Source organism: Rattus norvegicus, chromosome 3 (genome assembly GCF_036323735.1).
Source record: "Rattus norvegicus strain BN/NHsdMcwi chromosome 3, GRCr8, whole genome shotgun sequence".
NCBI lineage: Eukaryota > Metazoa > Chordata > Mammalia > Rodentia > Muridae > Rattus > Rattus norvegicus.
The window spans coordinates 135,527,299-135,541,104 of record NC_086021.1 but is presented as its reverse complement, the minus strand read 5'-3'; the positions used below and the strand labels follow the sequence as shown (position 1 = coordinate 135,541,104).

The window sequence follows — 13,806 nt, the reverse complement described above, 5'->3', positions numbered from 1 at the left end:
AATTTTGCAACAGATTCATGACTTCCTGCAAAAATAAATAAATAAATAAATAAATAAATAAATAAATAAATAAATAAATAAATAAATAAATAAATGTCTTACATCTCAGGGGTTATCAGGAAAGTAACCGTTTTCTCCATTCTCAAACACTTCAGAAGTGAGGCAATCTGACCTTAGAGCTAATCACCAACTTAGAGCTAATCACCAACTTACTTCTCTCTAAATATAAAACACCCAAAAGCAAGTTTCTGTGAGCATATCTAAAACTGATAAAAATAATATATAGTTAGAATAACTACAACCATCAGGCCATAGGTCTTCTGCCAATTCCCCTCCAGGCTGCTGACAGTGGGCTTCCCGGAACGCGTGGATGATTTAAACCAGTGTTGCTCAGACTTCAAGGTCCCTAAGCACCATTACATTTAAAAACTACCAAGGGGCCAACGAGACGGCTCCGTGGGTAAAGGTGCTCGCCACCAAGCCTGATGATCAGACTTTGACCCTTAGGACCCACATGGTGGAAGAGAAGAATCTACTCTCACAAGTAGCCCTTGGTCTCTACATGCACGCTGTGGTGCATGTGTGTCCGTACGCATACACACAAAACCCAGACTCATGAGTAAAAAAATGAATCTGAAAAGAAGAAAAACTGCGAGACTGTCAAGGAGCTTTTCTTGTGGTTCTAGTTAGCAATCTACCATATTGGTAATTAGAACAGAGAAATTTGGTACTTTATTCGTTATCTACAATAACGTTAAACTCATAAGGTGACAATTTCATGAAAATGAACATGATTTCCAAAATCCAAAAAGAAAATAAGTTAGACAAACGGAGTTATCTTACATTTTACAAATTGTTTGAATATCTGGGCTAATTAGAGACACCATGGCGTTCAGCTCTGCCTTTGCTAAGAGGCGCCATTTGGGTGAGTTTGTCACGACAGTCCTGCGTCACACACACAGGGAACCAGGCATTCATTTTTCTGGTGGCATCTGCAAGCATCTCAGAGATGTCCATGGATCTTCAGACCACACTCGACGACCACTGGGCTAGACCATGCTACCAATGCCCTGCTCATGCAAATCATGGGATGATAATAACACAGGAGCTCATGGGTAATTTTCCTTCAGTCTCAGGAGGGATGCTGTAGGTGAACAGTAGCCATGGGTTGCTATTTCATTATCCAAGAATTTGTCCCCAGCCGGCCCCATAAACGGCCAAGAATTGTCTGACCCCCAACTGTTTTCTCCCTGGGAGAAGGAAGTGTTGAGTTAGGATGTTCCTGTGAACCATCTGTGAGCCATGATTGGGAAAGAGACCATTTGGAAGGAGACCACAAGGGTCCTGAGAAGGAAGCACAGTGAAGCAATATTAAACCCCAGCTGAACTCTGAGTCATAGTGGATTTTAATGCTAATTTCACTGGTCAAGGCTAAAGCCTAGACAAAAGAATTGTTTTTAATTGAAAATATATTTTTCCATACAATATTCTGATTACAGTTTTCCCTCCCCTAACTCCTTACCCTACCTACCCAGATCTAGGCCCTTTCTTTCTCTCATAATAATAATAATAATAATTAATAATTAATAATAATAATAATGTAAAACAAACCAGACTAGAACAATACAAAAAAAAAAAAAACAAATGGGGGTGGGACTGGAGAGAAGGCTCAGTGATTAAGAGCACTCGTTGCTCTTCCAGAAGACCTGAGTTCAATTCATAGCACCTACATGGTGGCTTACCATCTGTAATGAGAGCTAGTGCTCTCTTGTCACAAATATATATATATATAGAGAGAGAGAGAGATGAAAACAGAATCCTCATATACATAAATTAATAAGTCTTTAAATAAAAAAAATTTAGGCTGGGCAGTGGTGGCACACACTTTTATTTCAGTACTCAGGAGACAGAGTCAGGCAAATCACTATGAATTTGAGGACAGCCTGGTCTACAGAGGGAGTTTCAGGATATCCAGGGCTATACAGAGAAAACCTGACTGGAAAAACTAAACAAAACACAAAACAAAAAATTTCAAAAGTACCACTGAGTTAATTTTTGGTTGGCCATCTACTGCTGGCATGAGCCTACCCTTAGGTATAATTTGTACACCCAATGAGGCTCCACTAGAGACAACTAATCTTCCTTTGTGAGAAGTTATTAATTAGAGACAGTTTCTGGACTAGGGATGGGAGTTCGTTAGAAGTAAACGATGACCTGGACTTGAATCTCTGCTAGTTCCATATACAACGGACCCAATTTCTAGCTTCAGTTTTTTTACCTGTACTTGGGGATACCATGAATAATGTTCTGAATATTTAGCACAGTTAAAGTCCTTAGTGCTGTGGCTGCAAGGTCTGTAAACTTCAAGCTTGTGCTATCATTCTTTGTTATAATGATGGTATAGATCAGAGCTTCTCAAGCTGTGGGTTGTGACTCCTTTGGCAAACTCCTATTTCCAAAAATATTTGCATTATAATTCATAACAGTAGCAAAATTACAGTTATGAAAGTAACAACAGAAATAATCTTACAGTTGGGAGTCACCACACCTTGAGGAACTGAATTAAGGGTCACAGCATTAGGAAAGTTGGGAACCACTGATCTAGGTCATTATTCTGTATGGGCTGCCAGGAGACATGTGTCTCTGAAGATGCTGCCACACACATGTCCAGGCTCTGGTATGAGCTATTTTTCTGCCACGGTAACAAAATATCTAACAGAAATGACTTAAGGAGGGGGGCAGAGTTCTTGGTCCATCATGGGAGGCAAAAAAAAAAAAAAGGCTTGGCAGAGTTCATGGTGACAAGCATTTGTGGTGGAGAAGCCCCACATCTCAGTGGATCAGGAACGGAATCAGGACCAGAGGGTCAGGCTGTAACCCTCAAGGTTTGCCCCCAGTGGCCTACGTCTACCACCTAGATTCTGTGTCCCATAGGTGTCATACTCCCCGCTCCCCCCAAAAAAAACCTATCAGTTATCAAAGGCCAAGGATTCAAATACATGAACCCACAGGAACATTTCACATTCAAACTGTAACAGCTCCAAAGGAAGCTCCCATCCCAGTTCTGCCACAAAGCAGGCAATCATCCTGAGGTTGTTGTTGTTGTTGTTGTGTTGTGTTGTTGTTGTTGTTGTTGTTGTTGTAAAGATTTATTTATTTATTTTATGTATGTGAATACATAGATCCTGTTACAGATGGCTGTGAGCCACCACGTGGTTGATGGGAATTGAACTTAGGACCTTTGGAAGAGCAGTCAGTGCTCTTAACCGCTGAGCCATCTCTCCAGCCCCCAATCCTGAGGTTTTAATCTCTTCAGCAAGATACAAAGAGTCAGCAGGTCCTCCACCTAGGACCCACTCTGGGAATTGCCAGTAAAGAAAGATAGCTCTTGGCAGAGTTCTTGGTACAGAGAGATGTTTCTAGAAACCAGTATAAGAGGTGCTGGTACAGCATTCAATGATGCTGTTCACACAGAGTACCCTATGAATTATCCTATATACGCATAGGGTGGGGGTGTGAGACAGAGACAGACAGAGACAGAGAGATACAGAGAGGTAAAGACACACATAGAGAGAGAAAATGACACACAGGTACATACACATAGCAGAGAGAGTAAGAAACACATATTCTTTCACACACATTTTAGTTGGTCTAGATAATGTTTTCCCCTTTAACAATACTGAAACATTTCATCTGACAGAGAAGACAGAATGAAAATACCTTTAATGGCTTATACTTGGCTTATAAACTGTCCATAGAGACTGAGAACAAGTGAGGCTCCTTTTTTGTTTGTGCCTGGAAACATCATTGTACACTTGTGCTCTGCTTCTGAGCTCACTGGCTTAGAGTTAACAGCAGTATGGCACAGGGGCCAGGGAAAGACGGGAAGGTCTGGAATACTTTCTGAATGGGGAGGACAGCCATGACTCAATATGTTTTATTGAGAGGCAGAGCGAATCATGTAACACTTCTAGGATTCTGAGATGTGGACAGCTTGTCCAGCTGTCTAAGGGTGGGATCTGAGAACCTTCAAACACAGATGTACTGCCAAGTCTCAGGACATGTGCACATGAGATGAGCCTACTGTACTGACTAGTGTGCTTTCCTTTGGTTCCATTGGATTTTGCTGATTCACTTAGAAAGGGGAGCCAAATGTGTCAAAATAACAGAAGATAAACCAGAAGGATCCTCAAAGGCTAATCCTGTGTTTCATGGAGAAACTATACCCATTTATCCAGGACAGATAGTGGTTCAAGGTACCTGAGGCCCCTAGGAGAGTTACTAAATCCAGGGTTTACCATACTTCATTAGGAATTTTCCAGGTTCAGTGGGTAGAAAAGCCATTATCGAGACTCACATCAGTGAGTCTTGAGTATCGACACTAGTTTAAGCCTTAGCTATAATGGGTTGGTTGAGCGAGCAGAGAGCTGATCTACCTCCCCATCAGCCTCTCAGTGAATCAGTCAATGGGGGGTCTCTGATGTCAGGGTTGGAAGCAAATAGGGCTGGTCCCCAAAGGCTCATATATTAAATACCCAGTTGGTGGAACTCTCTGGGAAGGATTAGAAGGTGTGGCTTTGTGTCACGGGGACAGGTTTGAGGTTTCAAAAGCAATCTTTCTCCGCCTTGTGCTTGTGAATCAAGATGTAAGCTCTCAGCTACTGCTCTAGCACCATGCCTGCCTGCCTACCTGTTGTCATGACCCCACCACAATGGCTATGGACTGTAACCCTCTGCAACAAATGAAATATTTCCTTTTATAAGTTGCTTTGGTCACAGTATTTTTGTCACAGCAATAGAAAAATAACTACAACATGGGTCTAATTGTACTCATAGCTCTAAGTATATACTGAATTGTAATTTATTAACTGTGATGGTTTGCATATACTTGGCCCAGGAAGTAGCCCTGTTGGAGGAAGTGTGTCACTGTGGGGGTGGGCTTGGAGACCCTCCTCCTAGGTGCCTGAGGATGCTCAGTCTGTTCCTGGCTTCCTTCGGGTGAAGATGTAGAACTCAGTTCCTCCTGCATCATGCCTGCCTGGATGCTGCCACACTCCCGCCTTGATGATAATGGACTGAACCTATGAACCTGTAAGCCAGCCCCAATTAAATGTTGTCCTTTATAAAACTCATGTTGGTCATGGTGTCTGTTCACAGCAATAAGACCCTAACTAAGACATTAACTTATTAACATTAACTTGAGTAATGGCTGTAATGAAATATGACTACTTTTGTTTTTGTTGTTTTGTTTTGTTTCAACCTTTTTCTCTACTATGCAGGGGTTGTTTTTTCCAAGAAAACATCTTTCCTCATGTTCTCACTGAAGAGCAGTGCCATCAGCTTCAAGGTTGCTGACATGCCTGAAAAGGAAGTCATACTTAGGCACTGAAATTCCCTCCTGAAATGTTGAAGTCAGCCCTAACAGTTCCTCAGGATGGTCACTCTGAGGTGGGGAGTTGGGGCATCTATTCTTGTTTGTATCTGAGTCCTATTCCAGCTCTGACTGGCAACATGAGAAAGGTACTTCTAGGAACTACAGAGACAAGGACCCCATTTCTCCATCATCAGTCACTTTCTCTGAAAAGAGGAGGCCACCACCTCTCCATCATCAGTCACTCCCTCTGAGACACAACTGGGCAAGAAGAGGCAGGGCTTTCTCTAAGGTACTGCCAGCCCTCAGCGATCTCACACTAAACAGTTCACCTTAGTTCAGGCCCCTCCCTGTGACTCTCTTCATAAGGACATACTTCTGTCCTGTGTGGAGCTTTAAGGAAGCCATTGAGCTGAGTGAATTGGAAGTGGATTTAGACTACTAAAACAAACAGTGCATTTCATCGCCCTTCCCTCCTCTTTATCATGAGGCTAAGCTGACTCAAGTAGCACCAGTGAAATAAAAATGGCAATTTTTAGATGACCAAGACTCATAAACTCCAGACAAGCCTAAAATGTTTCAAATGTTTTTTAAATGTGTTGTTTCTCAGTTGTCAGCAATTTTTATTTGATGTCCCAAGTTATATCAGTTTCATGAATGGGCATTTTGGTACTTGTGTGATTTTTTTATTCTCTGGTCTGTGAGATTGGGGGAGTATGTATGTGGTCCAGGAGGCAGAAAGGCGGCTTCAGAGGACACTGCTTTACAATGACTTTGTTAGTATGCTTCAGGCCATGAACAATGAGCTTACACAAATCACAAAAGCAAATAAAACAAAACATGTCTTAGTTTCTTACAGGCACACACACACAGATACACACAGAACAAGATATATACACACACGAGCACACATGCACATGCATGCACACACACATACACACATACACACGCACACAGAGAGATACACATATTCACACTTACCTGATCCTGGAGTACACGCTTTAACAGAGGGAGACTCAAGACAAACTTCACTCGCTGATTTGTCAAATCTCTCATTTCATCCAAACTTAAATCATACCTGTACAGAACAGAAACCACATGGGCATTAAGACATTGGGGTGTGGGTAACCTTGAGTTGAGTCTGTAAGTTGCCAGAAACAAATCCAGAGCTCTAAGAGAACAGATGTTTTTGACCCATGTGTGTGACAACCATGAGTCAGCTGGAGGGAGGAAGGGGAGATTTCCTGATAAGATCCTGTTAAAATTAAGCTGCAACTCCTTCTACAGCAGGAAAGACTACAGATACTTTTTTAAAAGATTTATTTATTTACTTATTTATTTATTTATTTATTTATTTAATGTATAGTACACTGTAGCTGTCTTCAGACACACCAGACCTTATTACAGATGGCTGTGAGCCACCATGTGGTTGCTGGGAATTGAACTCAGGACCTCTGGAAGAGCAGTCAGAGCTCTTAACCGCTGAGCCATCTCTCCACCCCCTACAGACACTTTCAAAGTCTGGGATGGCCCCAGGGAAGAATCTGTGGAGACGGGGGCAGAGAGTGGAACCCAGTGGTATAAGGAGTATACTGTGGCGATGTGAGGAGAATTGTTCAGTCAACCGGCGAGGTTCTGACCCTGCTGCCGTCCTTTGAATGAAACTCAGAGTCCACTGGGAAGTTACTCTCCTCGTAGGCTGTTTGAGCAGATGACTGAGCTTGGCAAGGTCCTAGTAGGGTCAAAACTTTGCCCAGTAAGAAACATCGCCTTTCTCCTATCCCACCCACATTCTGTCGTGCCTGTGGCAAAGGCTTAGGCTCTACTCTCGATGCAATCTTCCTGTCTCCCATCTCGGCGTCCATCTTGTCTACCTGTATTCTACAGGCTTCTTTCACCAACTCCCAGTGCTTTGTCCTTCACAGGCATTGCCCTCCAGTAAATTTCTGGCATGTGTAGCTCCATTTGGTGTCTATTTCTCAAAAAGCCTAAATCTGGAAGGAGGGGTTCCTCTCTGTCCTCTAAATATGTCCAGGCAAATCACAGAAAAAGCCTAGAGCAGTCCATCCATGTTTAATACTAGCCTCTGTCATCATTCATGTGATAACAATACCAAGATGAACCAGACACTGAAATATTAAAGCTGCGATCTTAAAACAAGCCTCAAGGTAATATTATTATTCCAACTCTCTTGAAACAAATAGGAAAAGTTCTCACCAAGGAAATACAAATTATTTTTTTTTTTTGGTTCTTTTTTTCGGAGCTGGGGACCGAACCCAGGGCCTTGCGCTTCCTAGGTAAGCACTCTACCACTGAGCTAAATCCCCAGCCCCACAAATTATTTTTAAAAAGAAAGCATTACATAGAAATTATAGGACCGAAAAATATGGGAGCCAAAATTAATTTTAAAACAATAAAAGGGGGTTGGGGATTTAGCTCAGTGGTAGAGCGCTTGCCTAGCAAGCGCAAGGCCCTAGGTTCGGTCCCCAGCTCCGAAAAAAAGAAAAAAAAAAAAACAATAAAAGCACTTCTCTGGTGAAATTAGTGCCTGTAGCTGACAGAGTCTGTGACCCCATGAGAAAGCGCTAGGTCTGAAGATGTGTTCTCTCCCCTTTCTTTCTTTTCTCCCTTCCTCTCCTCAAAGACAGGGTTTCTCTCTACATAGTTCTGGCTGTTGCTGCCTCTGTGCTTTTGACCTGGAACTCGCAATTCAGTCTGCTTCTGCTTCCAGTGCAGGGATGAAAGGTGTGTGCCATCCACACCTGGTCCTCTCCCTTGTCAGATGTTAACTCTGAATCACCAAAGTGAAGCATTTGGGTGTGGGAGCCTTCAGGGGGGGAGTCTATCATACGGATAGAATTTTTATGAATAAACCGAAATATGTCCCAATTAAGTGCTAAAAACTGAACGCAAAAAATTCTTGCAAACAGAGAGAACCAATGCCAAGGAGAAGCCCCACAGGGATGGTATCGACTTCCTAATCTAAGCCATAGAGGCCTGGGGAGAGGCTCCAGGCTTTTCTTAGCTGGGAAACAAAATGATCAAAGCAGGACTAAAAGCCATGGAAACTCTCCTTAATGGATGAAGGGAAATAGTAGAGGCATCCTCACAAGTCCACCCTTTAAATGACTAAAAAGAGATGTGGCTCGGTGTCACAGTCCCTGCTAGCATGCACAAGGCCCCAGGGGTTCGGAGTTGGGGAGACAGAGAGAGAGAGGGATACAGAAAGGAGACAGAGCGAATATGATGACTAAAGGTAGTTCTCTCAACAAAGGGGAAAAATTACTAAAATACATACAACACGAGACTGATACCTACAGAAATAAACTATCTGAATGAGTGAAAACAGAAATAAATATATTAGACAATGGACAGACCAGTTCTCGTGATGTTTTGTTGTTTTGGTTTGCTGTTTTTTTAATAGACCTTTTAAAGAAAGTTCAGGTTCACTGCAAAGTTGAACAGGAGGTACAGAGATCTCCTGTGTGTTTCCCACCTGCACAGATGCATAGGCTCCTATAGAATCGCTATCCCCACCCAGAGTGGGAGTAAACTACACTAAAGCCTCAAGTGCATAGTTTACATAGGATTCACTCTTTTATGTTTGTTTATTTTGCTTGTGAGGTTTTTGTTTGGTTGGTTTGGTTTGCTTTGATTTGGGTCAGAATCTCAATCTTTAACCTAGGCTGGCCTTAGACTCACAATAAAGTCTAAGCTGATCTATATAACTCCTAACAATTCTCCTGCATCACCCTCCCAAGTGCTGGGATTACAAGCTACTACATGAAGATCAGGGGCATTTCTTAAAAAAGATTTATTTATTTTAGTATTTTAGTGTGTATGTGTGTGTCTGCGCCTGTGTGTGTGTGTGGGTGGGTGGGTGTGTGTGTGTGTGTGTGACTTATGTGTAACATGTGTGTGAGTGTCCAGGGAGGCCAAAAGAGGGTGTGGGTCCCTTGGAGCTGGAGTTATAGGTAATTGTGAGCTGTCCAGACATGGGTGCTGAGATTTGAATGTGGGTCTTCTTGAAGAACATCAAGTGATCTTCACCACTAAGCCATCTCTCCAGTTGCTTGGTGTTGTAGGTTAGCCTGATGCTACTTGTATTCTAATGCTAATTTGTACACCCAAAACTGGTTGCCCCCAAAGCAATAGACACTAGCTAAGTGACCCTGCCCCCAGTTAACTCTAATTGGTAAATAAAGATGCCAACAGCCAATAGTTGGGCAGAAGAGACATAGGTGTGGTTGAGGTTTTGCAGGCTTGGGTCAGAGAGAACTAGGAGGAGGAAAAGGAAGAAGAAGAAGAAGCCACCATAGGATAAAGGAAGAAGGTGTAGGAGAGGAGAAAGGAGAAGCCACCATGGGTTAACTGAGCCATAAAAATGTGGCCCTGAGGGAGTTAAGAGCAGCTCAGATAGAACATATTAAATAGTAAGTAATAATTGGGGTTATTAAAAGGAACATCATTTATAACAGAATGGAGAGTGGACAGCTGCCCAGGTATTGTGCTGCTTAAGGTTTATTGTAAATATAAAGGCTATGTGTGGTTTTTAATCAAGAACTCAACAACCAAAGGCCAGGATATTAAATAATTTCTACTATCTTGGGATTTATTTTGGATGGAGTATAGACTATGGGTCTAGACAAATTTATAGTTGCATGTAGCCAGAATCACATAAAGCAGTTACACCCTAAAGATTCTCTGGGCCCCTCCAATTTGGGTTTCTCTTGAGTGGTCTCCTCTCCCCCTACCTTGATCTTTATCCATAGTAGGGTGGGCAGGGCTGGCAACCTGAAGGAAATGACAGAAGCATTGGTAGAGTTGGGCAATCAGCTGGAAAGGGAGCAGCCATCAATTGCTGCAGGGACCAAGAGCAACTACAAAGTTTCAGAGAACAAGGAGGGGACAAATGATAGGGCCAGTGGAAGCAGAAAAGGCAAGATAGGGGAAAGAGCCTAAAATGAATATCAACAGAAGTTTTTGAGAAGCTAGAGAAGAAAAACTGTGGGTCCCGGTTGCTGGAAAAAGGTCCCAGGGAACTTCCAAGTTTTGAAGATCAAGGTCTCAGACACCTAGGCTGAGAGCCCTAATACCAGCTGCCTAGGAGCTGTAACACTTGTTTCTGTAAAACTGATGGTACCAGAACCCAAGGGCTCTGCCCTTACCTACTACTGCTGGTAGAACAAGTTACAACCAACGCAGGAACCTAGTGGGATTAAAGAGTGGGTTAATCTCTCTGGAGATTAAAGCTTCACACCATGTTACCTCAACTTGAAGTCTTTCAACAAGCAATGTAAGCCTTACAGCTTGCATGCAGAGGTCAGAAGACAACTTGCAAGAACTGGTTCTTTTCTTGGGCCACATGGGTTCTGTGACTCCAACCCAAGTCATCAGGTTTGGCAGTGAAAGTGAGCCCTCCCGTTAGCCTATAACATGCATTTCAGAACATATACTTAAAATTACCACTAGATGGAACTTGTTCTTCATGTGAACTGTCATTGTGACTGACCAAGTTAAGAAATCACACCTGAATGAGTATGCATTTTGGGAACCTGGAAACATAAATATCTATTATGATAATACACAGCAGTACACCTAAATTTCTAACAGTCTTTAAAGCAGAGGAATGAGATTGTGTGTATCAGAGAAACAAGAGTTGTAGAAACAGTCGCAAGCCCTCAAAGCAGCATGCAGGGTTGGTGGTATATTTTCATCATTTAAAAAAGTCCATTGATTACATCAAATACTTTTTGTATAACAGTGGGGTGTAAGTCAGACCTAATAATTTATTTAGTATTTATGCAGCTATAATTCCAATTTTCTGTTTTCCCGATCCTGTAAAATATGAAGATGTGACTGATATTGTTCCCCCGTCTCACTCTGCACGACAAGGGAATGTTGCAGGATATTTGATCACACCGTGAGCTCTGAGACTGTCTTAATTATTGAAAGAAAAAACTACTTATAGTTGTGGTGAGGCTCAGCCCTCAGTGCACACCTTTAATCCCTCTGGCTGGAATACAGACACACCCTTCGTACAGACCTTTAATCCCAAACAATGAAGGTAAAGTTAGTTTGTAGAAGGAAGCACCATGTTTGAAAGTGATGTCTAGTTGAGTGGCAGACAAAGTGATGAATCAGAGAAAGATTTCACAGAACAGGATGTGCCCAACTCTCACAAGAAGCTACATAAGAGGGCAGCACAAAGAAGGGAGAGAAGGCAGTTTTACTGGGAGAGTTTTACAGAGACAGGTAACCGAGAGAACAAGTTGGACACAGCCAAAGACAGAATGAGCCAGAGAATGAGGAGTTCAGAAAGAACGAGAAAGGGTGAGCTTATTCAGCAGCAAGTCTCAGAGGACTAGATTAGATTAGATTATACAGAGGCTAGAAGCTTACAGAAGCAGGCCTAGGTTGGCAGACCAGAGGCAGTAAGCATCAGAGGCGACAATTACAACAGGAGAATGCAAGCTACTTTCCTACAGGGGTCCCACAGAGCCTTGTAAAATCTAAAGTGTCAATGGCATCGACTCCTGAATCAGGAGCCAGGGACATCTTGGGGCAGCCATGCAGAGTAGTAACGGAGCAGAGATGGTCCAGCTATAATGCCAGCAGTTCTCTATCTGACTCAACAACTGGTATTCTGTGTAGGATTCTTCTTGGAAGAAAGACTACAACTAACTCCCAAGAACACATTTGAAAACTCTCTGCTTTATGGCATGCTGCCAGCAGGGACTAAAGTCAAAGATACCAGGCTCCACCTGGCCTAACAGAGGAGTTTTAGGGGAGTGGGTGTTGTGGGGATAATAATGAATGCTCAGCATAAGAGACCACTCGAAGGAGCATGGTTCATAGAGCCAGAACCAAGGTACAAGGTTCTAAGTGAAAACACTCAAGTCACGCATGCCTCGTAAGAGTGGGTAAGATAAAAACAGATAATACCAAGTGTTGGCAAGGATGTTAAGCCACCAGATGTCTCATCACTGGTGTTGGGATTGTGCAATGGTACAGCCACTCAGAAAAGTCTGACAGTTTCTTATGGTGTTAAATGTACTTCTCATATAATCCATGATTCCCCTCCAAAGTGTCCACCCAAGAGGGAAAACTTTCATTTATAAAAAACAAAAACAAAAACAAAACAACAAACTGTACACAAATGTTTACAACAAAATGTACACAAATAATAGCTTATTTGCAACCTCAAAAGCTGAGGACAGTTTTACAAATGCAAAATCTAGTTTTAACACTGGGGATGTTGGGGAGACACTTGGGGCATAAAGATGAACCAGTGAGGGACTGGGGGAGGGTAGCGAGAGGTGAATCTGAGCAAGGTAAAATAATAGATATATATAAAAATGTCATAATGAAATCGATTATTTTCTGTGCTAATTAAAAATAAAAACTAATTAGAAAACATTTTGCATATGGGGGAAAAAAACCACGAAGACACAACACATGTCTTTCAGATCGGGGTATAAACCCACTGCGCTATATCTATCTATACAACAATACAAAATGAACACCAATTTGAATAACTCTCCAAGGTGGAGAAAAAGCCTATTCCAAAAAGATTCCTATTACACAAGTGTCACTATTATAACATTCTCAAAATGACAAAATTATGGAAATAGATAATACCTCAGCAACTTTCCGAGATTGGGGCTATTGAAAGAGGTCGACTCTACAGGAAAAAATAAGGGAGTTACTTTGTAATATTGTACACTCTAATTGTAGTATTGGCTATACATATGGGATAAATTCCACAGAAACACACACTCCAAGAGGTTTGAACAGGTTCTTCGCATAGAAGAATGTACAAATGACCAGCAAACATGAAAGAGAGCGTTCAACATCAACAGGCATCATCGGAAAACAAACTAAAGTCAAAAGATGCGAGGGTGCACCCGTGTGAACAGCTAACATTGTTTTAAGTGACAATATTAGATGCCGGTGAGTAATGTAAAGGCAAGAGACTGAAACAGAACTACCCAGATCAGAAGCCCCAAAGCCCAGACACGATGTGAGACAACATGTACTGCCATCCAGCCTGCTACACTTTGGGCTAACTACCTACTTATCAAGAGATAACAAGAAATTATTGTCACATACGCATACAAAATTGGAGGGCAGGAACTTGATTCTTACCTTTTTCGTTTCTACTACCTTATTTCTAAAACACTCTAATAAAATATGTATCAAGAGCAAAGGCATGGATTGTAAGTTATATCTCAGGAAATTAGTGCAAAGTAGATTTACCTGTGTAACCGCCACCCAAGTCAAGGGGGAAAAGGTGTTTTCAGTTTCCCTGTCAACCTCTACTTCCATTCTCCTGACTATTGCTGGCTGCTTAATAACTATAAATTACTGTCTACTTCTCTTGAATATCAAAGGAATTGGATTATGCACTATGTGTTCTTTTGTGCCTGGCTTCT

The 13,806-nt window shown here is 42.0% G+C and overlaps 1 protein-coding gene across 2 annotated transcripts in view; it reads right to left on the bottom strand.

Moving 5' to 3' along the window:
- The window catches only part of Acoxl (acyl-CoA oxidase-like), a 305,952-nt gene that overhangs the window by 279,187 nt on the left and 12,959 nt on the right, over positions 1–13,806 (bottom strand). For both annotated transcript variants that reach the window (NM_001106508.2, NM_001415677.1), the window contains exon 2: positions 6,353–6,449. Coding sequence is in view for 1 of the 2 variants with exons in the window: in NM_001415677.1 (NP_001402606.1) it covers positions 6,353–6,449 (97 nt within the window). In the remaining variant the exon portion in view is untranslated. The remainder of the gene's footprint in view (positions 1–6,352; positions 6,450–13,806) is intronic.